The sequence below is a fragment of the Bombina bombina genome, chromosome 1 (genome assembly GCF_027579735.1).
Source record: "Bombina bombina isolate aBomBom1 chromosome 1, aBomBom1.pri, whole genome shotgun sequence".
Taxonomy (NCBI): domain Eukaryota; kingdom Metazoa; phylum Chordata; class Amphibia; order Anura; family Bombinatoridae; genus Bombina; species Bombina bombina.
Window position 1 is genome coordinate 328440297 of NC_069499.1, and position 27789 is coordinate 328468085.

The following is a 27789-nucleotide window of genomic DNA, read 5'->3' on the forward strand; positions in this document are numbered from 1 at the left end:
GGGGTGGACACTTGGGAAACGGATTTTCGGAGTAGTCAGATTTTTCATCCGGGAGAGTGGAAACTTCATCTGGAGTATTCTCCAACCTGATTTTCAAATGGGGTCGGCCGGAGTTGGATCTCATGGCAGACTGCCTGGCTTTTGGGATACGGGTCTAGGTCCAGGGCCCCCAGTCCGAGCTGATAACTGCCTTGGCAGTTCTTTGGTCCTTCAGCCTAGATTATCTATTTCCCCCATTTGCGCTTCTTTGCTGGGTGATTGTTCAAATCAAATAGGAGAAGGTATCAGTGATCCTCCTCGCCTCTGCGTTTATTCAGGGTCCCTTCTTCCACCCAAGTCTAGTTTCTCTGAGGCTGATTGCTTGGAGATTGGACACTTGATCCTATACAAGCAAGGTTTCTTTGATTCGGTCATAGATACCTTAATTCAGGCATGTAAGCCTGTAACTAGGAAGATTTACCATAAGATAGGGCATACATATCTTTATTGGTGTGAATCCAAGAGTTACTCATGGAGTAGAGTTAGGATTCCCAGGATTTTGTATTTTCTTCAAGAAGGCTAGGAGAAGGCCCAGATGTTCAATCCTTTCGTCAGGCTCTGATTAGAGTCAGGCCTGTGTTTCAACCAATTGCTCCTCCATGGAGTTTGAATTTAGATCTTAAAGTTCTTCAAGGGGTTCCATTGAACCTATGCATTCCATAGATATTAAGTTGTTATCTTGGAAAGTTTTATTTCTTGTTGCTATTTCTTCTGCTCAAAGAGTGTTTTAGCTTTCGGCATCATCATATAATTCGCCTTGCCTTATTTTCATTCGGATAAGGTGGTCTTTTGTACTAAACTTGGTTTTCTTCCTAAGGTTGTTTCAAACTAGAACATTGATTAGGAAATTGTTGTTCCTTCCTTGTGTCCTAATCTTTCTCTCAGAAGGAACGTCTTCTGCACATTTGGACGTAGTCCGTGTTTTAATTTTTTTTTATTTACAAGCGACTACGGACTTTCGTCAATCGTTTTTTCTGTTTGACATTTTTTCTAGAGAACGTAAGGGTCAGAAAGCTACGGCTACTTCTTTCCTTTTGGTTGAAGAGTATCGTCCGTTTTGCATATGAGATTGCTGGACAGCATCCTCCTGAAAGCGTTTCGGTTCATTCCACCTGGGCTGTTGCTTCCTCGTGGACATTCTAACATAATGCTTTAAGTTGAGCAGATTTTCAAGGCTGCAACTTGGTCTTCTCTTTCGAAATTTTTCCAAATTTTACAAATTTGATATCTTTGCTTCGGCTGAGACTGTTTTTGGGAGAAAGGTTCTTCAAGCAGTGGTGCCTTCCGTTTAGGTTCCCTGTCTTGTCCCTCCCTTTTCATCCGTGTACTATAGCTTTGGTATTGTATCCCACAAGTAAGGATGAAATCCGTGGACTGATCGTGTCTTTAAAAAGAAAAGAAAATGTATGCTTACTTGATAAATTTGTTTCTTTTTAGACACAATGAGTCCACGGCCCGCCCTGTTCTATGAGACAGGTTATTCATTTTTTGTTAAACTTCAGACACCTCTGCACCTTGGCTTTTCCTTTCTCTTCCTAACTTCGGTCAAATGACTGGAGTGGGAGGGAAGGGAGGAGCTATATATACAGCTTTGCTGTGGTGCTCTTTGCCTCCTCCTGCTGACCAGGAGGTGTAATCCCACAAGTAAGGATGATATCCGTGGACTCATCGTGTCTAAAAAGAAACAAATTTATCAGGTAAGCATAAATTTTCTTTTTTCCCTTCCCCTGTTTTTAAAAAGATGTTTCCTGTTACTGACTCTATTCGTGACTCATGGCACACTGTTCCTAAAGTAGAAGGGGCTATTTCTACTCTTGCTAACATAACTACTATTCCTATAGAGGATAGTTGCTCTTTTAAAGACCCAATGGACAAAAAGCTAGAGGCTTACTTAAAAAAGATGTATATTCATCAAGGGTTACAATGGCAACCAGCAGCAAGTATTGCCATGATTGCTGGAGCTGCATCTTATTGGTGGGGTGCATTGTCTGATCTTATTACACTTTCCCATTCACAGGGAGCACCATCAGTATCTGAGGTTTGCCTTTTTCCAATTTTCCAACTTCCAATTTGTTGCACTTGCATTCGGTCTGACCACGGCTCCCAGAATATTCACAAAGGTTCTGGGGGCACTATTGGCTATGATCATATCCCAGGGAATTGCTGTAGCACCTTATCTAGATGACATCTTGGTTCAGGCGTCATCTTTTCAACTGGCCCAATCTCACACAGAGATGCTGTGTTCTTTTCTACGTTCCCGTGGGTGGAAGGTGAATTTGGAAAAAAGTTCTCTTATTCCATCTTTCAATGTGTGTTTCCTAGGGTCTATACTAGACTCCCTGTCCATGAAGATTTTTCTTACAGAGGTCAGAAAAGACAAGATTCTTGCTTCCTGCCTTTCTCTCTAGTCTGCCTTTCGTCCATCTGTGGCCCAGTGCATGGAGGTGATTGGTCTGATGGTGGCATCCATGGACATCATTCCTTTTGCTCGGTTCCATCTACGACCGCTGCAGCTTTGTATGCTCCATCAATGGAATGGAGATTATTCAGATTTAACTCAAAAGATAAATCTGGACCCTCTAACAAGAGACTCTTTCGTTGTGGGTGTCACAGGAACATCTGTCTAGGGGCAGTCACTTTCTGAGACCTTCCTGGGAAATTGTGACTACGGACGCCAGCCTGTCAGGCTGGGGAGCTGTTTGGGACCCTCTTAAGGTTTAGGGCCTGTGGTCTTTCCTCTCCTCCCATAAACATCTTGGAGTTGAGAGCTATCTTCAATGCCCTATCAGCGTGGCCTCAACTGTCGTTGGTCCGGTTTATAAGATTCCAATAGGACAACATCACCTCAGTGGCTTATATCAACCACCAGGGAAGGACTCGGAGTTCCTTAGCCATGAAGGAGGTGACTCGCATTCTGCAGTTGGCGGAAGCCCATGATTGTGTCCTATCTGCTATCCACATTCCAGGAGTGGACAACTGGGAAGCAGATTTTCTGAGCAGACAGACATCTCGTCCCGGGAGTGGGCTCTCCATCTGGACGTATTTTCTCAGATAACTCTCAAGTGGCAAGTTCCACAGTTGGATCTGATGGCATCCCGTCAAAACGCCAAGGTTCCAAAGTATGGTTCAAGGTGAAGGGATCCTCAGGCTGTTCTAATAGATTCTCTAGCGGTTCCTTGGATGTTTTCTCTGGCTCATCTGTTTCCTCCGTTTGCTCTCCTTCCACGAATCATTGCTCGTATCAAACAGGAGAGAGCATTAGTGATTCTAATAGCTCCTGCATGGCCTCACAGAATCTGGTTTGTGGATCTAGTGAGGATGTCATCTCTACCTCCTTGGAGGTTACCTCAGAGGAAAGACCTTTTACTTCAGGGTCCTTTCCTCCATCCAAACCTAGATTCTCTGAAGCTAACTGCTTGGAGAACGCCTAGTTCTTTCTAAACATGGTTTTTCTGATGTGGTCATTGAAACTATGATTCAGGCTCGAAAAGCGGTTTCTCGCAAGATTTACCATAAGATATAGCATCTATATCTTTCTTGGTGTGAATCTAAAGGGTTCTCTTGGAGTCGGGAGAGGATTCCCCCGTATTTCTTCAGGATAGACTGGATAAGGGTTTATCCGTCAGTACTCTAAAGGGTCAGATTTTTGCGTTGTCTATCGTTTTGCACAAACGTCTGGCAGACTTACCATTACCAGATGTTCAAGCATTTGCACAGGCTCTGGTTAGAATCAGGCCTGTGTTTAAACCTGTTGCTCCCCCGTGGAGCCTTAATCTAGTTCTTAAGGTTTTGCAACAGGCTCCGTTTGAGCCTATGCATGTTGTTGATATAAAACTTTTATCCTGGAAAGTTTTGTTTCCTGTTGCCATTTCTTCTGCGCACAGAGTGTCTGAACTTTCGGCTCTGCAGTGTGATTCTCCCTACCTTATTTTTCATGCTGATAAGGCGTTCCTTGGTACTAAATTGGGGTTTTTCCCTAAGGTAGTATCGGATCGAAACATTAACCAGGAAATTCTTCCTCCTCAAAAGGAACGTCTTTTGCATAACTTGGATGTTGTGCGGGCTCTAAAATTTTACTTACAAGCTACTAAAGATTTTCGGCAATCTTCTGCCCTGTTTGTTGTTTTCTTTGGAAATTGTAAGGTAAGGGTCAGAAGGCCACTTCTACTTCTCTGTCTCTCTGGTTGATTCGTTTGGTGTATGAGACTGCTGGTCAGCAGCCTCCTGAGAAAATTACGGCTTATTCCACTAGGGCTATCTCCTCCTCATGGGCTTTCAAAAAATGAAGCTTCTGTGGAACAAATTTGCAAGGCAGCAACATTGTCCTCTCTGCATACTTTTCCAAATTTTCCAAATTTGATACTTTTGCCTCGACCGAGGCTTCTTTTGGGAGAAAGGTTCTTTAAGAGGTGGTGCTTTCTGTTTAGGTCCTCCTGCCTTTTTCTCCCTCCCTTTTCATTCCGTGTCCTCTAGCTTGGGTATTGGTTCCCACTAGTAATTGGAATGACGTTGTGGACTCTCCATGTCATAGGAAAGAAAACAAAATTCATGCTTACCTGATAAATTTCTTTCTTTCCACGACTCCGCCCTCTTTTAAATCTGCAGTTTTTTTTTTAGTAAACCTCAGGCACCTTTTCACCCTTGTGTTTCTTCCTTTTTCCATTTCTTTCGGCTAAATGAATGGGGGTTATGGGTAAGGCAGTTACACTTAACAGCTTTGTTGGGCCGCTCTTTGCCTCCTCCTGCTGGCCAGGAGTTGAATATCCCACTAGTAATTGGAATGATGTTGTGGACTCTCCATGTCTGGAAATAAGCAGGTATCATGTAAGCATACATTTTGTTTTTCAGAACCTCATAAGAAATAGTATTCATATACAACTGAAGTCTATTTTTAAACTATTCATATGCGGTAAGCGCGTTGCAGTTGGAACATACTGCAAGACCTACTTTCCAAAAGCTGTTTGTAAAAATGTAAATTGAAAGGGCTGATATAGTGAAAAAATTACATGCGCTAATTCTTTAGCCGGGTCATGCGACTAGGTCTTTTGATTGGATAGGCGCCAGTTTCTGCTCTGGACCAATTACTAAATAGTCTTGTAATATAGGCCACAGTTATATTTCACATGTTTTTACAGAAAAATGTGTTGTGTTTTAGGTTGGGAGCGTAAATCCAGCTGAAAACTTCCAAGTTTTAGTGAGGCAGAAGAGCGCAAACTTTAAGGAAGGTGAGTTGTGATATTTGTATTTTCTTCTTCTTTTTTTTCTTTGAAAGGATAGCAAATTACTTCAATCTGAGTCAAACAGCATTCAGGGGTCCTTTTCAATAACGAAACTGTTGCATATTGGTTTCAGGAGGGGGGTGTCAGTTCAGGACTGGGCATCGGGCACACCATACCAGCTGGAAATCAGTACTTATCTGTTCAGGACGTCCAGGAGAATAGATTTCAGACCACGCAGCTATGATTCCAAAAGCTATTCTGTTTATTGCAAGTTGAAAGGCACTGTTTTATAGCCAAGAGTTACAGCATATAGGTTTAACAAGTGACGTATTCATAATTACATCATTTCACATGGTATTTCTATAAGAACAAAGAAACTCATAGAAAATATAATTGGAATAAAAGGAGTGTTAGGGAGTCATTTCTACAGAAATACCTAACTACAGATAAACAGTAACTGGGCCTCCTGGCCCAGTACAAATCACAGCCGTTTGACATCTTGTAGAGATAACAATGCATCCAAGCACATCTTCAGGGTCATTCTCAGGGCAATAATATCTATGCAAGTCTCCCTAACATCAGCATATCTCTTACTACATAATAAACCACTATAATAAAAGATTCATTACCCAAGATGGATGCCTAAGACAAAATGGCGGCGAAGAACAAGATGGTGCTAGTCATGCTAACAATAATTCCTAACAATAACATAATTGAAATGATACAGAAATACCTTTACTTGGTTTTGCATTGAGGTGTTTTGTCTCTTAGGTTCAGTAATAAAAGGTTTAGGAGGAAGATAGGTGAGAGATTTTTTTAGAAGACAGAACAAGCAAGAATTTGCTTAAAGCAGTGTTTTTGCAAATAAAATTTACAGAGAAAATATTTAACTTGTTTGATGTAGATACATATTTTAATACAAGATTTAAGGTTGAAAGGAAGTTTCTGACCTGTTCTTTGAGGAATGGTAAGTTCAGTAATAAAAGACTGTTTAATGACTTGCTTAAATAAATCAAGAACATCTTAATTATTTAGCCCTTTTATTAAAAACGCTAATTCTTTACATATTTATTAATAAGAGTTATTTGTCTTGGAGTCTTCCCAGGTACATATGTCATAAAGATATATAGTTCCTGCGCTAGTTGGTATAAGCTTACATAACAATTTTTTTTTATTAAGGCAATAAATAGTTTATTTTTATAAAATCCCATTTTGGTGTCATATATATATATATATATATATATATATATAATATAATATTCCATCTCCATAAGGTATTAGCACATTTCGAGCGCTCCTTCCCTAAAACTTTTTTCCCCCCAAGTCTTCCCAGGAAGCAGATGTATAAATCTAAACATGCTGGTTGACATTGATATGTTGCACTTCATAAGAATAAATAAAAAGCTTCCTACACATTTTCAGATTTACAATCCTCCTTAGTCCGGGACAATTCTCTTAGACTTGGGTAGTTTGGTTGGTCAGTTTTGAGAATTGGACGGTTGTCATACCAAATGATAGTTACTCTATTGCACCATTTTAGAACATGGCATAGCTGTAGACCTTATAATTATCAAAACAGTTCATGTTTAGTCTCAGAGATGCCAATGAAGGAATTTGGGGATTTTTTTCCTACAGTTGTTTAACTACATGTTTTTGTGGATAATCTTTTTTATTTTATTTTTTTACTATTTTCTTGGCATGTACCATCGAAATTGTTGCAAATACAGATCTTAGTGTGTTTCACTTTCACAAGGAGAATTACGGCTTCCAAAAAAGACTAATGCTGCGAGCGGCCACATTCTTCCATATTGGGACACTAACGTATCCAAATGCACATGCCTGCTATTTTTGTAATTTTGCAATAGTTTCTTAATTATGTAAATAAATAGCTATTTGAACGTTCTTTTAATTCTTAAGAATATAGTTTTCATAGGTAAATAAACAAACAAACAATGACTCTATATCTGTTTAAACTAATTGATAGCACAAATTTTTTTTAAAAACAAATGTCTGGTCCTTTTGGGGAAGTTTTGCTCTGAAATCTCCGGTCCTGAATGGGTTAAATTACACTCAAAGATTAACTTACTAACTTTTTTAGTTGAGATTTAAAAAAAAAGAAAAAAGAAAAAAAAAGGCCTATGATGTAGTCAGTACAAGTCATATTGAGTTTGTCCATACATTTTTTTTTGTATAGGATCGCTTTACTAACCCATTCCCGCCATTAGGACGTTCCATGCCGTCCTAACTGCGCTGGGCTTTAGTGCCATTTGGACGGCATGGAACATCCTAGCCGTTAGGCTATACTGAAGCCATAGCGGCTTGGTAAATGGGATCACGGGCTGGAGGGCGTGCCTAGCGTCATAGGCACCCCCCCTGATTTGATCTCATCATTGACATTACACAATCTCATGAAATATTGCATGATTTAAATTTGTTTACATCGGAACTTTGTACCTATTTAGACAAATTAGTCCCAGCGGGAAAGGGTTAAGAAACCACAATAATCTTGAAAAATTTTCATCATTTTTATTTGATAAGACTGAACGATCAAAATGCACTGACGAAACCCACGTATGCCCTCCACACTTTGAGAAATTTATGTTTTTATGTTATGTTATGTTTTGTTTTCCTAAATATAATTAGTAAATGGATTGTGTTAACAATGGTAATGTGGTATTAGGAGGAGCTGAAATGTTTTTAGGCTGCATTGATCCTCAATTGCAAACCAAAATGTGGGTCAGTTTATTTGGTGCATTTTAGACCTTCGAAGTAAAACATCTGCTGTGTGGAGGTACTCACTTTAGATTTTTACAGGGTGCTGAGAAAGTGCCTCATCTTGTATGACTTAAAGGGGAGCTCAAGTCAAAATTAAACTTAAATGTTTCAGATATCGCATGCAATTTTAAATAGCTTTACAATTTACTTCCATTAAAAAAATGTGCACAGTCTTTATATATTTACAATTTTGAGTCACCAGTTCTTACTGAGCATGTGCAAGAATTCACAGATTATACATATATGCATTTGTCATTGGCTGATGGCTGTCACATGATACAGGAGCAAATAGACATAACTTTAAAATTTGTCATAAAAAAATGTACTAATTTGAAGTTCAGACTAAATGCTATTTATCATGTATTTGATGATTATGCAACTCCACTCTAATTACTGGTCCTTTAAAATAAGAGTAATTCAGCAGGTATCAAAAAAAGAGTATGTCCTACATCTATTATTAAACTGAGAATTCTTGAGTTTGCACTGTTGTCGTCTTTGGACGTTTTTCACTGCTGAGTCCACCATCAGTTTTTATTTCACTAGTTTTATTTAAACACCCTTGCTTTTTTATCATTCCTGTATGGGTCCAGACCATTTAGATGGAAGAAAGGGCAGAGTTTATAGGGTACTGTGTACTGAAAACTAGCAATTAACAACTAGGGTATCTAAACACCATAGAGCGCTCTCACAATTTTTCTTTGTATCTTTCTTTAACTTAGAGTTTGTTCCAGAGGTAATGACATTTTCCTCTTAAATGGAAAGATTCCACAGCTGCATTCATTACTTTTGGGAAATAAGAACCTGGCCAACAGGAGGAGGCAAAGACACCCCAGCCAAAGGCTTAAATACTCCTCCCACTCCCCTCATCTCCCAGTCATTCTTTGCCTTTCGTCCCAGGAGGTTGGCAGAGAAGTGTCAGAATTTATTTTGTCTCTTATGGAGGGTAATTCTCTTCGACATGGGACTGGAGTTTTAAGTAATCCTATCAGTCTCTCAGTGAGGGCTTGGATGAAAGTTAGAGTCCGGAGATGCAGGGAGAGTCTTTCTGCAAAACCATCCCAACTCATGTTAACAGCTGCACAAGCAATCGGCGTTGTCGAACTTCGCTCCGCTACCTGCTTTCTTCTTTCAAGTCCATGGCGGAGGCAATGCTACTATCCGTCACACTTGAAGGGCCGTGTTCCTGTTCCACGGCGTAAATTCCGGTAAGATCATTTCATTTTACTTTCTTTGTGAATGTACTGTAATTCAGATGTTTTCCGGAGTGGCTACCACCTTGCGGGTCTAACTTAACATAAGGGTCTCAGTGAGTCACCTTTAGTATCTTGGAATCAAGGGTTAATATCTCCTGAGGGGGGTTATTGAACAGGGGGGTTTATAATCATGTTTATGATGTGATTCAACCTACTTATATGTGGTGTTATTCGGGCTCATGGTTTGGAACATTAAGGCCTCTGGAAGTGACGCGACCTTATGGTTGGGCGCACTTTTTTGGACTGTACGGTTCACCTTGTGGCCCAGCGTGATTACGTCCGTCTTCCACTTCCGCATTCCTCACCATGTGGCGAAGGAGAAATTCCAAAGGGGTTTAGTCCATAGGAGGTGGTGAGTGCCCCAGCCATTGTGGGTGTCAGGTGCCGTTTAGCTTTACTTCTTTAGTCCATATTTGCATATCCTCTATCCAGTTATGAAGGATTCTGATGCTGAGAATGTTCAAATTTCAGATTCATTTATGGACAATTCTGATACTGAGACTGTTTTAATTTCAGATTCAGATTCTGTGTCCGGTGACGAATCCGGATTTCTCTTGTAAGGTGTTTCCAGTCCACGGATTCATCCTTTACTTGTGGGATATTCTCCTTCCTAACAGGAAGTGGCAAAGAGAGCACACAGCAGAGCTGTCCATATAGCTCCCCCTCTAGATCCACCCCCCAGTCATTCTCTTTGCCGGCTCTAAGCAATAGGGTCCCTCTCGGAAGGGTAAAGTGAATGTGGTGTTAGATTTCAGACAAACAACTTCATTGTTTGTTATCTATTCTGGTAAGAGGAGAGGTCAGTCAGTTCTCTTGTTGGCTGCTTCTATTTACTAGCAAGTATCCTCTGTGTCGTCCTGATGTTGACTCTGTGTTCTCGACTCAGGGGTTTTCGTCTGGCTCTGTTACACATTTTTCTGTGAATTCTGAAAGAAAAAAGCGCAAAGAGAGACTCAAGTGCAATAAATAACACAGACGCTGCTGCTCTTAAAAAAATGCACTTACAATGTTTATTAATAATAAAGCAGGTATAAAACAGTTTTCTCCTTCAAGGTAATTAATCCAAATACTCAGCTGCTCCGGTCTGTTTTCACAGCCTTACAATGTCCGCTCCCTTCTGATGTCCACCGGAACTTTCAGTGTAGGGGAAATCCTTGTTGATGGGGCTACGGTAGCCCTGAGAGTCCAAAAAGCAGAGTGTTCTATTCTTAGAACTACGGCTCCTCTGCAGATCCAAAATTCAGTCCTGTGGTACCTCTACGCGTTTCTTCTGCTATCGTGCAGACTTTCTCAAGAGGATGAAGAGTCTAATGCTGAGTGGATTCAATATCCATCCCAATAAAAACCCTCATAGTAAATCCTATTGGTTGAAATTTCCTCTGTGTAATATGGGTAAGAAATGCTCACTGGGTCCTAGAGACCAAGTTATAAAATGCTACGTTCCTTTTGCACATAACAAATAATGTGTACAGTTAATTACAACACATCTATAGTTAATAAAAGCAAAAGACAAGGGACAATTATTTTGCACAAAAAATTATAACAATAATACAAAACTCCTACCACTAGGTAAAATTTAATAAAGCAAAAAATATATTAAAAGTTGATACAACGTGTGTTAATGCATATACTAAAAATCCCTGCAAACTAAACAATATTCATCTATGTATACTTAATATCTACACATCCAAAATTAGTATATGTTGCAATCCCAAAAAACAAATAATTAACCCAACAAATGTAACAACAATACTCTGATCCTACAACTAGGTTTAATTCGATGAAGCAAATATAATTAAAAATTAAAACAAGATATATTTATGCGCATATCCTTGCAGCTTAAGCAAGATTCATCTCTATATATGATGAGCATTCACAATCTGGAAAACACATTTTTATTCTCTATGTATATATATGTGTATACCTTTCCTACTAAAAAGGAGTGATTTAATCCTAAGTATCCAAGTTGATCTGGAGTATAGAGGGATGGATCTACAAAAATGTGTTTAGAAAATTTGATAGTATGTACACTGTCATCTCTATTTAGGTATCATCCAATTAATTCTATACAATTATTAAAGGTTGTTTAAAATTTATTTAAAAGTTGTTTAAAATGGAAGGGAAAAGAGGAGGAAATAATTATTATATAAACAAGAATTATTAAAGGAACCTTAAGAATATCTAAAAAATGTCAGATTTTTTTATATATTAATTACATAAAAGCTGCTATGTCAATGTCTATGTTTAATCCTTTTGGATGTAAACTATTGAGCTTTTGGATCCAAAAAGTTTCTTGTTTTCTTAGGCTCATCAACCTATTGCTAGCTCCCAGTAAATTGAGGAAGTTGGAAATAACAGAAATTGATAGGAAGAGTAATTGGCTGAGTCTAAAACCAGGCACATACAAGTGTGGAAAGAAAATTTGCAGTATGTGTAAACATATCAATAAGGATAGTCATTTTAAAGACAGCGAAGGCATTAAGTCTTTTAATATCAAGAGTAGGTGTACATGTGACACCACATATGTAGTGTACCTCCTAACTTGTGGGTGTAATAAAATTTATGTAGGGCGCACCAAAAGAAAGATAAGAAGTAGACTGACAGAACATCTATATAATATAAAAGAGAAAGTAGTTAATCACAGTGTACCATTACATTTTCTGGAACATCATGGGGGAGACTCTAGGTCTCTAAAAATTCAAGCAATTGATTGGATACCTAAGAGTTGTAGCAATAGGTTGATGAGCCTAAGAAAACAAGAAACTTTTTGGATCCAAAAGCTCAATAGTTTACATCCAAAAGGATTAAACATAGACATTGACATAGCAGCTTTTATGTAATTAATATATAAAAAAATCTGACATTTTTTAGATATTCTTAAGGTTCCTTTAATAATTCTTGTTTATATAATAATTATTTCCTCCTCTTTTCCCTTCCATTTTAAACAACTTTTAAATAAATTTTAAACAACCTTTAATAATTGTATAGAATTAATTGGATGATACCTAAATAGAGATGACAGTGTACATACTATCAAATTTTCTAAACACATTTTTGTAGATCCATCCCTCTATACTCCAGATCAACTTGGATACTTAGGATTAAATCACTCCTTTTTAGTAGGAAAGGTATACACATATATATACATAGAGAATAAAAATGTGTTTTCCAGATTGTGAATGCTCATCATATATAGAGATGAATCTTGCTTAAGCTGCAAGGATATGCGCATAAATATATCTTGTTTTAATTTTTAATTATATTTGCTTCATCGAATTAAACCTAGTTGTAGGATCAGAGTATTGTTGTTACATTTGTTGGGTTAATTATTTGTTTTTTGGGATTGCAACATATACTAATTTTGGATGTGTAGATATTAAGTATACATAGATGAATATTGTTTAGTTTGCAGGGATTTTTAGTATATGCATTAACACACGTTGTATCAACTTTTAATATATTTTTTGCTTTATTAAATTTTACCTAGTGGTAGGAGTTTTGTATTATTGTTATAATTTTTTGTGCAAAATAATTGTCCCTTGTCTTTTGCTTTTATTAACTATAGATGTGTTGTAATTAACTGTACACATTATTTGTTATGTGCAAAAGGAACGTAGCATTTTATAACTTGGTCTCTAGGACCCAGTGAGCATTTCTTACCCATATTACACAGAGGAAATTTCAACCAATAGGATTTACTATGAGGGTTTTTATTGGGATGGATATTGAATCCACTCAGCATTAGACTCTTCATCCTCTTGAGAAAGTCTGCACGATAGCAGAAGAAACGCGTAGAGGTACCACAGGACTGAATTTTGGATCTGCAGAGGAGCCGTAGTTCTAAGAATAGAACACTCTGCTTTTTGGACTCTCAGGGCTACCGTAGCCCCATCAACAAGGATTTCCCCTACACTGAAAGTTCCGGTGGACATCAGAAGGGAGCGGACATTGTAAGGCTGTGAAAACAGACCGGAGCAGCTGAGTATTTGGATTAATTACCTTGAAGGAGAAAACTGTTTTATACCTGCTTTATTATTAATAAACATTGTAAGTGCATTTTTTTAAGAGCAGCAGCGTCTGTGTTATTTATTGCACTTGAGTCTCTCTTTGCGCTTTTTTCTTTCAGAATTCAAGTTTTTTGCCCTACTTCATTTGGTGTGAAGGATCCATTTGGTTAACAAGCAGCAGAGGACTCTAGTGGTTTATGGACTGACATTTCTTTGGAAAGTGGTAAAACGTTTTTGTTATTCCATTTGTTCTATTTTTAATTTTTATAGTCTTTTAAATATCATATAATTGTATACAGGTTTTTATCTATTTTTTAGAAATTATACATGTGGTTGTAAGAATTGACATTAGTGTTTTTATTATATTTAAAGAGGGTGTTAGCGCCACTGTCATTTATTTTCTGTGTGTGTTATTTTTTGAATCTTTTTATAAATAGGCAGCATGACTACCCTGATAGATAATGTTGAAACCCCAGAGACCTTTGGGGATTATAGTGCTAGGAATAATAGAAAACGGGACTTAGATCTTACTAATGACATTCCAAATTCCATTAACAATAATACAGAATCACCTGATATGCTTTTTAAAAAATTAGAGAAGTTATTACAACAAGATACCCGTGAATGGCAGGATTTAATACTGCTAGACAACTATGTACTTCATAATGTTGTTCCAAGGGGCCTCCGCATTTTTAAATATCCTGCATTTGATTTGGAGGATGTGGAATATACTAGTGAGTGGGAGGAGGCTCTACAGGAATGTTCTCTCAAACTAATTAAGGTACTCATTAAGTATAGAGAGTTCAAGCTGAATAGGATTAAGAAGGATCTAGATGAGATACTTCCCAAAATACAGGTTTTTAAAACTGAAGAGAAATGGGTGACTAGGAATAACAGTATCCAAAATAGAATCAAACAATTGGAAATAGATCTTAAGAGGAGTAAACAACAAAAGTTAACTAGGGATATACAAGATTTTAAGGAGGACAAGGTTTATAATTTTAAAAAGAAGACAGAGAATATGCGCTTGATAAATAGAGGTAAAAACCCACAGGGAAACGATTTTAGAAGAGGAGGGAATACTCAAATAGGTACTTATTATCATAATGCTGAGGAAAAACTTGAAGGAGGTATGAATAGAAATGAAGTGGGTTTTAGTAATAATAATAGGGTGGCTCCACAAACTAATAGAGTACATATGGATAATTACAACCATAATAGGAATGGGAACTATAGGAGACCCTATAATGATAACACTAACAGGCAGTTTTGGATGGATAAACATTATGAATATCCTAATAAAAACCGTAATTACTATGGTAACAATGAGCAATGGAAGGGAAGGAGAGAGGAAAGAGATGGCCCATCTAATTCTAATAGGAGGGACAATTCCAGAGAAAATTCAAATGGTCTTAATATCAATACATCAAATAGATTTGAAGTGCTTAATCAGCATCAGAATGAATCAAGTTGGCCTGTTTTGGGGGCTCGCCCTAAATCAGATTATCAAGATTATAACCATAGATCAGAGAATAATGAATGGAGAAATAATCAAAGACAAGAGGGAAATACCAATCATCAGAATCATTTTTTAGGGAAAACACCATTACCCCACAACCAACGATTAGAACCAGAACCGAGGTACACACAACAAGGAGCGTGGGAAACCAGACAAAGACAAAACAAAAGAGGTTTAGAACAAGGAGAGGAAAGAGAGGAGGGGTCAGAGTTACAACAACCAAACAGAAGGCAGAGGCGAGAAGAAGACAGGAATTAGACATCTTTAACTTGGCTAATATAGAGTTAGATGCCAATGATATTAAACTTTTAAATAAAGGTCTCAACTTTTCACCCAAAACACTACCGAATGATTTTGAAGTTTTCATCGACATTCAGAAATTTGTTAGAAAGCTAGTCTTAAAAAGATTTTATGCCAAAAAAGAATGCAATTTAAAATCAGCGGTTAATAAAGATCACTTGGAAGGGAAAGATATAGAAACTTTAACCATTCTAAAATCCCTAGAAGATATGGGTGTTGATAGCCAGGATGTTAATGAGAGTATCGATACAATAGAGGAATTGTTTAATATTTCCATATATGAGGAAGAATCTAAGATTCACCATAGTAATTTGAAAAGACCTTCCACATTTTATCCAGTTGGAACACAGGGGGACCAAATTCCAGTCTTCACAAAGATGGTTATGGACGAGGTTTTTAATCTATTCCACAAGAAAAGAAAGAATTTAGTTAATAAGTATAATGACAATTTAACCTCCCAGGAGAGAAACTCTCTTAAGAAATTGATGGACAATAAAGATATCATTTTTAGGGCAGCAGATAAGGGGGGTGGGATTGTTATACAGAAGAGGGAAGACTATTTAGCAGAAGCTTATAATCTATTAAAAGATATAGACACATACCAAGTTATCAATGGGAATCCCACGAAACAATACCAAAATAAGCTTAATAAAATATTAGTGCTAGCAAAAACAGAAGGAGTCCTTGATAATGATGAGTTTAGATACTTACAGGAAAATGAACCTAGGATCCCCATATTCTACCACCTGCCAAAGGTGCATAAAGATATACATAAGCCACCTGGGAGACCTATAATCTCAGGGATTGATTCCCTGAGCGATAAAGTTTCTAAATATATTGATTTTTATCTACAACCAATAGTCAAGAATACTAAATCATATATCAAGGACACCACACAAACCATCAATATATTTGAAGGTTTAAACTGGAAAGAAAATTATTGTTGGGTAACGTGCGATGTGTCTGCGCTTTATACCTCTATCCCCCATGAGAAAGGATTGAAGGCCCTTGAAATGGAACTGTTGAATTGGAAATTTTCAGCAGAGCAATTAAACTTTATCCTAGATTGCACGAGATTTATCTTAGAGCACAATTATTTTATTTTTGAAAATGTGTTCTATAAACAGGTCAAAGGAACAGCGATGGGGACTACATTTGCCCCATCGTATGCTAATATTTATATGCACAGATTTGAAATTGAGAAGGTTTGGAACAATAATCCGTTTATAAACAACATTATAAAATATTATCGTTACATAGATGACGTAATCATCCTCTGGGAGGGTGACGAATCATTGATTAATAGCTTTTTAACACATATGAACAATAATGATTTTAACTTAAATTTTACAGGTAAACATTCACGAACAAGAATTGAATTTTTAGACCTTTGGTTATATGTAGATGCCAACTTAAAAACAGCGGTGAGTAATTTTAGTAAACCTACTGATAGAAATAGTTACATAGACAATGGAAGTGCCCACCTTAAGAGGTGGAAAGACAATGTGCCTTATGGGCAGTTCTTAAGACTCAGACGTAACTGTACAGATATAGAGATGTTTAAAAAAGAGGTTGAACATATGAGTACTAAGTTCATAGAAAAGGGCTATAACAGAAATACAATAGAACAAGCATATAATAGGGCACAAGAAACTGATAGAGACTCTATTTTAAAACCTAAAAAGGATAAATCAACTCAAGATAATAAGGATACTTTAAGGTTTATTACTACTTACAACGAGGGTCATAAGATCATCAAGAATGTAATTAAAAAACATTGGGGAGTTCTTAAGACGGACCCTGTACTGGCCCCTATCTTGACAGAAGAACCTGTGTTTACTTTTAAGAAAGGGAGAAGTTTGAAAAATCTGCTAGCTCCCAGTAAATTGAGGAAGTTGGAAATAACAGAAATTGATAGGAAGAGTAATTGGCTGAGTCTAAAACCAGGCACATACAAGTGTGGAAAGAAAATTTGCAGTATGTGTAAACATATCAATAAGGATAGTCATTTTAAAGACAGCGAAGGCATTAAGTCTTTTAATATCAAGAGTAGGTGTACATGTGACACCACATATGTAGTGTACCTCCTAACTTGTGGGTGTAATAAAATTTATGTAGGGCGCACCAAAAGAAAGATAAGAAGTAGACTGACAGAACATCTATATAATATAAAAGAGAAAGTAGTTAATCACAGTGTACCATTACATTTTCTGGAACATCATGGGGGAGACTCTAGGTCTCTAAAAATTCAAGCAATTGATTGGATACCTAAGAGTTGTAGCAATAGGTTGATGAGCCTAAGAAAACAAGAAACTTTTTGGATCCAAAAGCTCAATAGTTTACATCCAAAAGGATTAAACATAGACATTGACATAGCAGCTTTTATGTAATTAATATATAAAAAAATCTGACATTTTTTAGATATTCTTAAGGTTCCTTTAATAATTCTTGTTTATATAATAATTATTTCCTCCTCTTTTCCCTTCCATTTTAAACAACTTTTAAATAAATTTTAAACAACCTTTAATAATTGTATAGAATTAATTGGATGATACCTAAATAGAGATGACAGTGTACATACTATCAAATTTTCTAAACACATTTTTGTAGATCCATCCCTCTATACTCCAGATCAACTTGGATACTTAGGATTAAATCACTCCTTTTTAGTAGGAAAGGTATACACATATATATACATAGAGAATAAAAATGTGTTTTCCAGATTGTGAATGCTCATCATATATAGAGATGAATCTTGCTTAAGCTGCAAGGATATGCGCATAAATATATCTTGTTTTAATTTTTAATTATATTTGCTTCATCGAATTAAACCTAGTTGTAGGATCAGAGTATTGTTGTTACATTTGTTGGGTTAATTATTTGTTTTTTGGGATTGCAACATATACTAATTTTGGATGTGTAGATATTAAGTATACATAGATGAATATTGTTTAGTTTGCAGGGATTTTTAGTATATGCATTAACACACGTTGTATCAACTTTTAATATATTTTTTGCTTTATTAAATTTTACCTAGTGGTAGGAGTTTTGTATTATTGTTATAATTTTTTGTGCAAAATAATTGTCCCTTGTCTTTTGCTTTTATTAACTATAGATGTGTTGTAATTAACTGTACACATTATTTGTTATGTGCAAAAGGAACGTAGCATTTTATAACTTGGTCTCTAGGACCCAGTGAGCATTTCTTACCCATATTACACAGAGGAAATTTCAACCAATAGGATTTACTATGAGGGTTTTTATTGGGATGGATATTGAATCCACTCAGCATTAGACTCTTCATCCTCTTGAGAAAGTCTGCACGATAGCAGAAGAAACGCGTAGAGGTACCACAGGACTGAATTTTGGATCTGCAGAGGAGCCGTAGTTCTAAGAATAGAACACTCTGCTTTTTGGACTCTCAGGGCTACCGTAGCCCCATCAACAAGGATTTCCCCTACACTGAAAGTTCCGGTGGACATCAGAAGGGAGCGGACATTGTAAGGCTGTGAAAACAGACCGGAGCAGCTGAGTATTTGGATTAATTACCTTGAAGGAGAAAACTGTTTTATACCTGCTTTATTATTAATAAACATTGTAAGTGCATTTTTTTAAGAGCAGCAGCGTCTGTGTTATTTATTGCACTTGAGTCTCTCTTTGCGCTTTTTTCTTTCAGAATTCAAGTTTTTTGCCCTACTTCATTTGGTGTGAAGGATCCATTTGGTTAACAAGCAGCAGAGGACTCTAGTGGTTTATGGACTGACATTTCTTTGGAAAGTGGTAAAACGTTTTTGTTATTCCATTTGTTCTATTTTTAATTTTTATAGTCTTTTAAATATCATATAATTGTATACAGGTTTTTATCTATTTTTTAGAAATTATACATGTGGTTGTAAGAATTGACATTAGTGTTTTTATTATATTTAAAGAGGGTGTTAGCGCCACTGTCATTTATTTTCTGTGTGTGACACATTTTTCTGTGGTTGGATAATTTTGTATTCTATGTTCAGACGCTGGGATGACTCTGTCTTCAGTTGTCTTTCAGTGCTTGCATGATGTTGGAGAGAAGACTTTTTTGTCTCTAGGCCCGGTCTTGATCTAGGCGTAGCCTCCGTTTCTCTTTTGGGCCCATTTGGGTCTTTGTGAGCTGAGCTCACTATTAGAGGTTTCCTTTTATGGATTGTGGTGACCTTTTGGTTTCTTTCGGTTCTACTTTGCCTTGTCCCCTTGGGAGTTTAGGCTGGTGTCCGTCTGTTGGGCAACGGTGTCTCCTGGAGTACTGTTGGTTCAGTTGAGTCCGATTTGCGGTCTCTAGCTTGGCTTCTGGACTATCTGCGGGTCAGTGTCCTTGGGGCCTTACCTTTTTTTGTTGTGTAGGGGTTCAGGCCTGGTGCCCTCAGTATGGGCCGCCTATTGTATCCTCCCATCTTGGCATTCAGTGTCCTCTATAGCTTGGGTATTGTTTTTCCCAAAAGTAATGAATGCAGCTGTGGACTCTTTCCATTTAAGAAGAAAAACATAAATTATGCTTACTTGATCATTTTTTTCTTATTTTTTTCTTCTGATGGAAAGAGTCCACAGCTCCCCACCAGTCATTTTTTTGTGGGGCGTCCTTATTTATTCTTCTGGCACCTTGCACCTGATATTTCTGCTACTTGTCCTTGTTCCTCGGCTGAATGACTGGGGGATGAGGGGAGTGGGAGGAGTATTTAATCCTTTGGCTGGGGTGTCTTTGCCTCCTCCTGGTGGCCAGGTTCTTATTTCCCAAAAGTAATGAATGCAGCTGTGGACTCTTTCCATCAGAAGAAAAGAAAATTATCAGGTAAGCATAATTTATGTTTTTATCAAATTTTCTTCGTTCTCTTGGTATCTCTTTTTGAAAAGCATGAAAGTAAGCTCAGGAAGGTGCACATACAACACTAAATGGCAGCAGTTTTGCAAGAATGTTATACATTTGCTAGAGCATGTAGTGTATCTCTTCAACAAAGCATACCATGAGAAAAGAAGCAAATTTATTATTAGAAGTAAATGGGAAACTTTTTTTAACATTTTATTCTTTGTCTAAATCACAAAAGAAACATTTTGGGTTTGATATCCCTTTAAAGTCTATAGGAATTTTTGTAGATAAATCATTTTATACATTTTACAGGATTAATATCGACCCCAATGTCGGAACATAAATATTTCCTGCACAGGAAAATAGGAAAGAGAAACTGATTCTACAAAGAAATTGAAATTCTACTTTGAAAAAGGAATATTAGTAAAATTAATTGTACTGTTAGACACATCGACCACAGAAGCAGTAGGTCTAGCATGGTCTGCGGATGTCCTTAACAAGGCCTGACTTTATTTTATGAGCAGCAGACACATTTCAGCTGTGTGTACATCAGTGATATGGAAATTGCCACAAGCTTTTTTGAAACAAACATTGGACATGCAAGCTTCAGCTGATGTAAGCTTTTAATCAAATGTTCCATAGTCTTGAGCTAACCAGCATATTTAGTAAAGGATGATTTTATTTATAGTTACCAATTGCTTTGGTGTGTTTCTTCTTGTCACTCAGCTGTAAGATTTGATACATATATTTAAAGCCATTACTCTAACAATTCAACAAAATTAACCCTATATTTTATATAATCAACTGATATGAACCGAATGTTTAGATATAGGCTTTTAAATCAGCCTTGTGGCAAAGCTAACTAACTCAATGCTATGATATGTAAGATTAAATAACGACATATAATATGCAACTAAGGGATCGATCACAATCTATTGTCTGAAGCCTTTTGGTCTTTTTTTCTGATTCAATGCAATCGCACCTTTTCGGCTTTTTTCCACACCCATTATTGCGTTTTCAGAACCTTTCAAAATGCCTATTTCTCTTGTTAGGTGTATCCAGTCCACGGATCATCCATTACTTGTGGGATATTCTCCTTCCCAACAGGAAGTTGCAAGAGGATCACCCACAGCAGAGCTGCTATATAGCTCCTCCCCTAACTGCCATACCCAGTCATTCTCTTGCAAGCTCTCAACATAGCTGGAGGTAGTAAGAGGAAAGTGGTAAAATATAGTTAGTTTTTTCTTCAATCAAAAGTTTATTGTTTTTAAATGGTACCGGAGTGTACTATTTTATCTCAGGCAGCATTTAGAAGAGGAATCTGCCTGCGTTTTTATATGATCTTAGCAGAAGTAACTAAGATCCACTGCTATTCTCACATATGTCTGAGGAGTGAGGTAACTTCAGAGGGAGAATGGCGTGCAGGGTATCCTGCAATAAGGTATGTGCAGTTAAGTTTTTCTAGGGATGGAATTAGCTAGAAAATGCTGCTGATACCGGATTAATGTAAGTTAAAGCCTAAATACAGTGATTTAATAGCGACTAGTATCAGGCTTGCTATCAGAGGTATATACTCTGATTAATGTGCAATATAAAACGTTTGCTGGCATGTTTAATCGTTTTTATATATGCTTTGGTGATAAAACTTATTGGGGCCTAGTTTTTTCCACGTGGCTGGCTTTATTTTTGCCTAGAAAGTTTCCTGAGGCTTTCCACTGTTATAGTATAAAAGTTACAGTTGGTGCAGTTAAAATTACAAACTGTGACATTCAGCTTCCCTCAGCAGTCCCCTGCATGCTATAGGACATCTCTGAAGGGCTCAAAAGGCTTCAAAAGTAGGAGCTGTGGCAGTTGTTATGACTGTTTAAAAAACATATTTTTCGTTTTGTTAATCTGTTTTTTGTATTAAGGGGTTAATCATCCATTTGCAAGTGGGTGCAATGCTCTGCTAACTTGTTACATACACTGTAAACATTTTGTTAGTTTAACTGCCTTTTTTCACTATTATTTCAAATTTTGGCAAAATTTGTTTCTCTTAAAGGCACAGTAACGTTTTTTTATATTGCTTGTTAACTTGATTTAAAGTGTTTTCCAAGCTTGCTAGTCTCATTGCTAGTCTGTATAAACATGTCTGACATAGAGGAAACTCATTGTTCATTATGTTTAAAAGCCATGGTGGAACCCCATAGGAGAATGTGTACTAAATGTATTGATTTCACTTTAAACAATAAAGATCAGCTGTTATCTTTAAAAGAATTATCACCAGAGGATTCTGACGAGGGGGAAGTTATGCCGACTAACTCTCCCCACGTGTCGGACCCTTTGACTCCCGCTCAAGGGACTCACGCTAAAATGGCGCCAAGTACATCAAAGACGCCCATAGCGATTACTTTGCAGGACATGGCGGCAATCATGGATAATACCCTGTCAGCGGTATTAGCCAGACTGCCTGAATTCAGAGGAAAGCGCGATAGCTCTGGGGTTAGACGTAATACAGAGCGCGCAGATGTTTTAAGGCCCATGTCTGATACTGCGTCACAATATGCAGAAGCTGAGGAAGAGCTTCAGTCTGTGGGTGACGTCTCTGACTCGGGGAAACCTGATTCAGATATGTCTACTTTTAAATTTAAGCTTGAGAACCTCCGGGTGTTGCTTGGAGAGGTTTTAGCTGCTCTGAATGACTGTGACACAATTGCAGTGCCAGAGAAATTGTGTAGACTGGATAAATACTACGCGGTGCCGGTGTGTACTGACGTTTTTCCAATGCCTAAAAGGTTTACAGAAATTATTACTAAGGAGTGGGACAGACCCGGTGTGCCTTTTTACCCCCCTCCTATTTTTAGAAAAATGTTTCCAATAGACGCCACCACACGGGACTTATGGCAGACGGTCCCTAAGGTGGAGGGAGTAGTTTCTACTTTAGCAAAGCGTACCACTATCCCTGTCGAGGACAGTTGTGCTTTTTCAGATCCAATGGATAAAAAATTGGAATGTTACCTTAAGAAAATGTTTATTCAACATTATAAAACAAGTTTTATCGTGCAGCCCCTTGCATGCATTGCTCCTGTCACTGCTGCTGCGGCGTTCTGGTTTGAGTCTCTGGAAGAGGCCTTTCAGACAGCTACTCCATTGACTGAAATACTTGACAAGCTTAGAACACTTAAGCTAGCTAATTCTTTTGTTTCTGATGCCATTGTTCATTTGACTAAACTAACGGCTAAGAATTCTGGATTCGCCATCCAGGCGCGTAGGGCGCTATGGCTTAAATCTTGGTCAGCTGACGTGACTTCAAAGTCTAAATTACTTAACATTCCCTTCAAGGGGCAGACCCTTTTCGGGCCTGGTTTGAAGGAAATTATTGCTGACATTACTGGAGGTAAGGGTCATACCCTTCCTCAGGACAGTGCCAAATCAAGGGCCAAACAGTCTAATTTTCGTGCCTTTCGAAACTTCTAGGCAGGTGCAGCATCAACGTCCTCTGCTACAAAACAAGAGGGACCTTTTGCGCAATCCAAGCCGGCCTGGAAATCTAACCAGGCCTGGAGCAAAGGCAAGCAGGCCAGAAAGCCTGCTGCTGCCTCTAAGACAGCATGAAGGAACGGCCCCTATCTGGCAACGGATCTAGTAGGGGGCAGACTTTCTCTCTTCGCCCAGGCGTGGGCAAGAGATGTTCAGGATCCCTGGGCGTTGGAGATCATATCTCAGGGATATCTTCTGTACTTCAAAGCTTCCGCCCCACAAGGGAGATTTCACCTTTCGAGATTATCTGTAAACCAGATAAAGAAAGAGGCATTCTTACGCTGTGTGCAAGATCTCCTAATAATGGGAGTGATCCATCCAGTTCCACAGATGGAACAAGGACAGGGATTTAATTCAAATCTGTTTGTGGTTCCCAAAAAAGAGGGAACCTTCAGACCAATTTTGGGTCTAAAGATCTTAAACAAATTCCTCAGAGTTCCATCATTCAAAATGGAAACTATTCGGACAATCCTACCTATGATCCAGGAGGGTCAGTACATGACCACAGTGGATTTGAAGGATGCTTACCTTCACATACCGATTCACAAAGATCATCATCGGTTCCTAAGGTTTGCCTTTCTAGACAGGCATTACCAGTTTGTGGCTCTTCCCTTCGGGTTAGCTACAGCCCCAAGAATTTTTACAAAGGTTCTGGGGTCTCTTCTGGCGGTCCTAAGACCACGGGGCATAGCAGTGGCCCCTTATCTGAACGACATCCTGATACAGACGTCAAACTTCCAAATTGCCAAATCTCATACGGACATAGTGTTGGCATTTCTGAGGTCGCATGGATGGAAAGTGAACGAGGGAAAGAGTTCTCTATCACCCCTTACAAGGGTTTCCTTCCTAGGAACTCTGATAGATTCTGTAGAAATGAAAATTTACCTGACGGAGTCCAGGTTATCAAAGCTTCTAAATTCCTGCCGTGTTCTTCACTACATTCCGCGCCCTTCGGTGGCTCAGTGCATGGAAGTGATCGGCTTAATGGTAGCGGCGATGGACATAGTACCATTTGCGCGCCTACATCTCAGACCGCTGCAATTATGCATGCTCAGTCAGTGGAATGGGGATTACACAGATTTGTCCCCTCTGCTAAATCTGGATCAAGAGACCAGAGATTCTCTTCTCTGGTGGCTATCTCGGGTCCATCTGTCCAAAGGTATGACCTTTCGCAGGCCAGATTGGACAATTGTAACAACAGATGCCAGCCTTCTTGGTTGGGGTGCAGTCTGGAATTCCCTGAAGGCTCAGGGATCGTGGACTCAGGAGGAGAAACTCCTCCCAATAAATATTCTGGAGTTAAGAGCAATATTCAATGCTCTTCTAGCTTGGCCTCAGTTAGCAACACTGAGGTTCATCAGATTTCAGTCGGACAACATCACGACTGTGGCTTACATCAACCATCAAGGGGGGACCAGGAGCTTTCTAGCGATGTTAGAAGTCTCCAAGATAATTAGCTGGGCAGAGACTCACTCTTGCCATCTATCAGCGATCCATATCCCAGGTGTAGAGAACTGGGAGGCGGATTTTCTAAGTCTTCAGACTTATCATCCGGGGGAGTGGGAACTCCATCCGGAGATGTTTGCTCAATTGGTTCATCGTTGGGGCACACCAGAATTGGATCTCATGGCGTCTCGCCAGAATGCCAAGCTTCCTTGTTACGGATCCAGGTCCAGGGACCTAGAAGCGACGCTGATAGATGCTCTAGCAGCACCGTGGTTCTTCAACCTGGCTTATGTGTTTCCTCCGTTTCCTCTGCTCCCTCGACTGATTGCAAAAATCAAACAGGAGAGAGCATCGGTGATCTTGATCGCGCCTGCGTGGCCACGCACGACCTTGTATGCAGACCTGGTGGACATGTCATCCTTTCCACCTTGGCCTCTGCCTCTGAGACAAGACCTTCTACTACAAGGTCCTTTCAATCCTTTCAATCATCCAAATCTAATTTCTCTGAGACTGACTGCCTGGAGATTTTATCAAGGCGTGGCTTCTCCGAGTCAGTCATTGATACCTTAATACAGGCACGAAAGCCTGTAACCAGGAAAATCTACCATAAGATATGGCGCAAATATCTTCATTGGTGTGAATCCAAGAATTACTCATGGAGTAAGGTTAGGATTCCTAGGATATTGTCCTTTCTCCAAGAGGGTTTGGATAAAGGATTATCAGCTAGTTCTTTAAAAGGACAGATTTCTGCTCTGTCTATCCTTTTGCACAAGCGTCTTGCAGAGGTTCCAGACGTCCAGGCATTTTGTCAGGCTAAGGTTAGAATTAAGCCTGTGTTTAAACCTGTTGCTCCTCCATGGAGCTTAAACTTGGTTCTTAAGGTTCTTCAAGGAGTTCCGTTTGAACCCCTTCATTCCATTGATATCAAACTTTTATCTTGGAAAGTTCTGTTTTTGATGGCTATTTCCTCGGCTCGTAGAGTCTCTGAGTTATCAGCTTTACAATGTGATTCTCCTTATCTGATTTTCCATACAGATAAAGTAGTTCTGCGTACAAAACCTGGGTTTTTACCTAAGGTAGTTTCCAACAAGAATATCAATCAAGAGATTGTTGTTCCATCATTGTGTCCTAATCCTTCTTCAAAGAAGGAACGTCTTTTACATAATTTGGACGTAGTCCGTGCTTTAAAGTTTTACTTACAAGCGACTAAAGATTTTCGTCAAACATCTTCCCTGTTTGTTGTTTACTCTGGACAGAGGAGAGGTCAAAAAGCTTCGGCAACCTCTCTTTTTTTTGGCTTTGGAGCGTAATATGCTTAGCCTATGAGACTGCTGGACAGCAGCCCCCTGAAAGGATTACAGCTCATTCTACTAGAGCTGTGGCTTCCACCTGGGCCTTTAAAAATGAGGCTTCTGTTGAACAGATTTGCAAAGCGGCGACTTGGTCTTCGCTTCATACCTTTTCAAAATTTTACAAATTTGATACTTTTGCTTCTTCGGAGGCTATTTTTGGGAGAAAGGTTCTACAGGCAGTGGTCCCTTCCGTTTAAGTACCTGCCTTGTCCCTCCCTTCATCCGTGTACTTTAGCTTTGGTATTGGTATCCCACAAGTAATGGATGATCCGTGGACTGGATACACCTAACAAGAGAAAACATAATTTATGCTTACCTGATAAATTTATTTCTCTTGTGGTGTATCCAGTCCACGGCCCGCCCTGTCCTTTTAAGGCAGGTCTAAATTTTAAACTACAGTCACCACTGCACCCTATGGTTTCTCCTTTCTCGGCTAGTTTCGGTCGAATGACTGGATATGGCAGTTAGGGGAGGAGCTATATAGCAGCTCTGCTGTGGGTGATCCTCTTGCAACTTCCTGTTGGGAAGGAGAATATCCCACAAGTAATGGATGATCCGTGGACTGGATACACCACAAGAGAAATAAATTTATCAGGTAAGCATAAATTATGTTTTTACTATGGCGATCACAATCCATTTCTGAGAAGCTTTTCAAAACATGACACCACAGCATGGTATTTTCGACATCTTGCACGTCACAAAATTGCCCACCAACGTTTTTTGTCACGAGTAAGGGGCGTTTTCTAACTTTGTCATTCTTAAATAGCAACTAGGTTTCCATAGTAACGCTTTTGTGACGGATACCCCGGCTACCCAGACTAGGTAGCTCCGCCAAAATGGTCCTGCTTCCGACTGGTGCTGAGTAAGCCGCCAAATGATTACAGCCAGTAGCCCACCCTGATACCAGACAGCACCAGTATTCAGGATCCTACCCTGTGACAGACTCCGGCTAACCCTGACTGGGTAGCTCTGCCAGAGGGTCCTTCCTATACCTGACAACAGGCAGCTATGTAGCTAAGAAAATGATTATAGCAATCCACACCCAAATAACTAGACAGACTAGCATTCAGGTGAAACATGAAGTGATTTTATTAGGAAACACACACTCCTTTTATACACAAACAAAGGGTCTTATCTTACTCCCGAATCTCCCGCCATTCCCGCCCCTCCAGCCATAGCAGCCACACTCCCACAGAGTCCTAGGACTCAGAGGTGGTGGTTTCGGGGGGATCCCGGGGAAGAGGCGGCACTTCCAGGGTGTCTTTTGAAAGCTCTCGGTCCCCAGACGCCACTGTCCAAAAAGCAGCGTAATTTGTTACTGGATACTGGTGTTACAGCTCAGTAAAGATAGGGGGTAGGGGTGTCCAAAACCCCCTGGTTCCCAAAGGAGCTCCCCTCTGGTAATTCTCACACCTCTTGTCCTCCCTAGGGGCTACCAATCCCCAAAAGAGTGGAGCTCTGGGGCAAATGGCCACTGGAGCGACTAGGGGTAAAGTTAGCGGGTGTCTGGCATGATGTGGCCA

At 38.9% G+C, this 27789-nt stretch overlaps 1 protein-coding gene across 1 annotated transcript in view; it reads left to right on the forward strand.

Moving 5' to 3' along the window:
- XRCC5 (X-ray repair cross complementing 5) overlaps positions 1-27789 on the forward strand; it is a 484719-nt gene that overhangs the window by 418715 nt on the left and 38215 nt on the right. The window contains exon 17 of the mRNA XM_053698104.1: positions 5195-5264. Coding sequence (XP_053554079.1) covers positions 5195-5264 — 70 coding nt within the window. The remainder of the gene's footprint in view (positions 1-5194; positions 5265-27789) is intronic.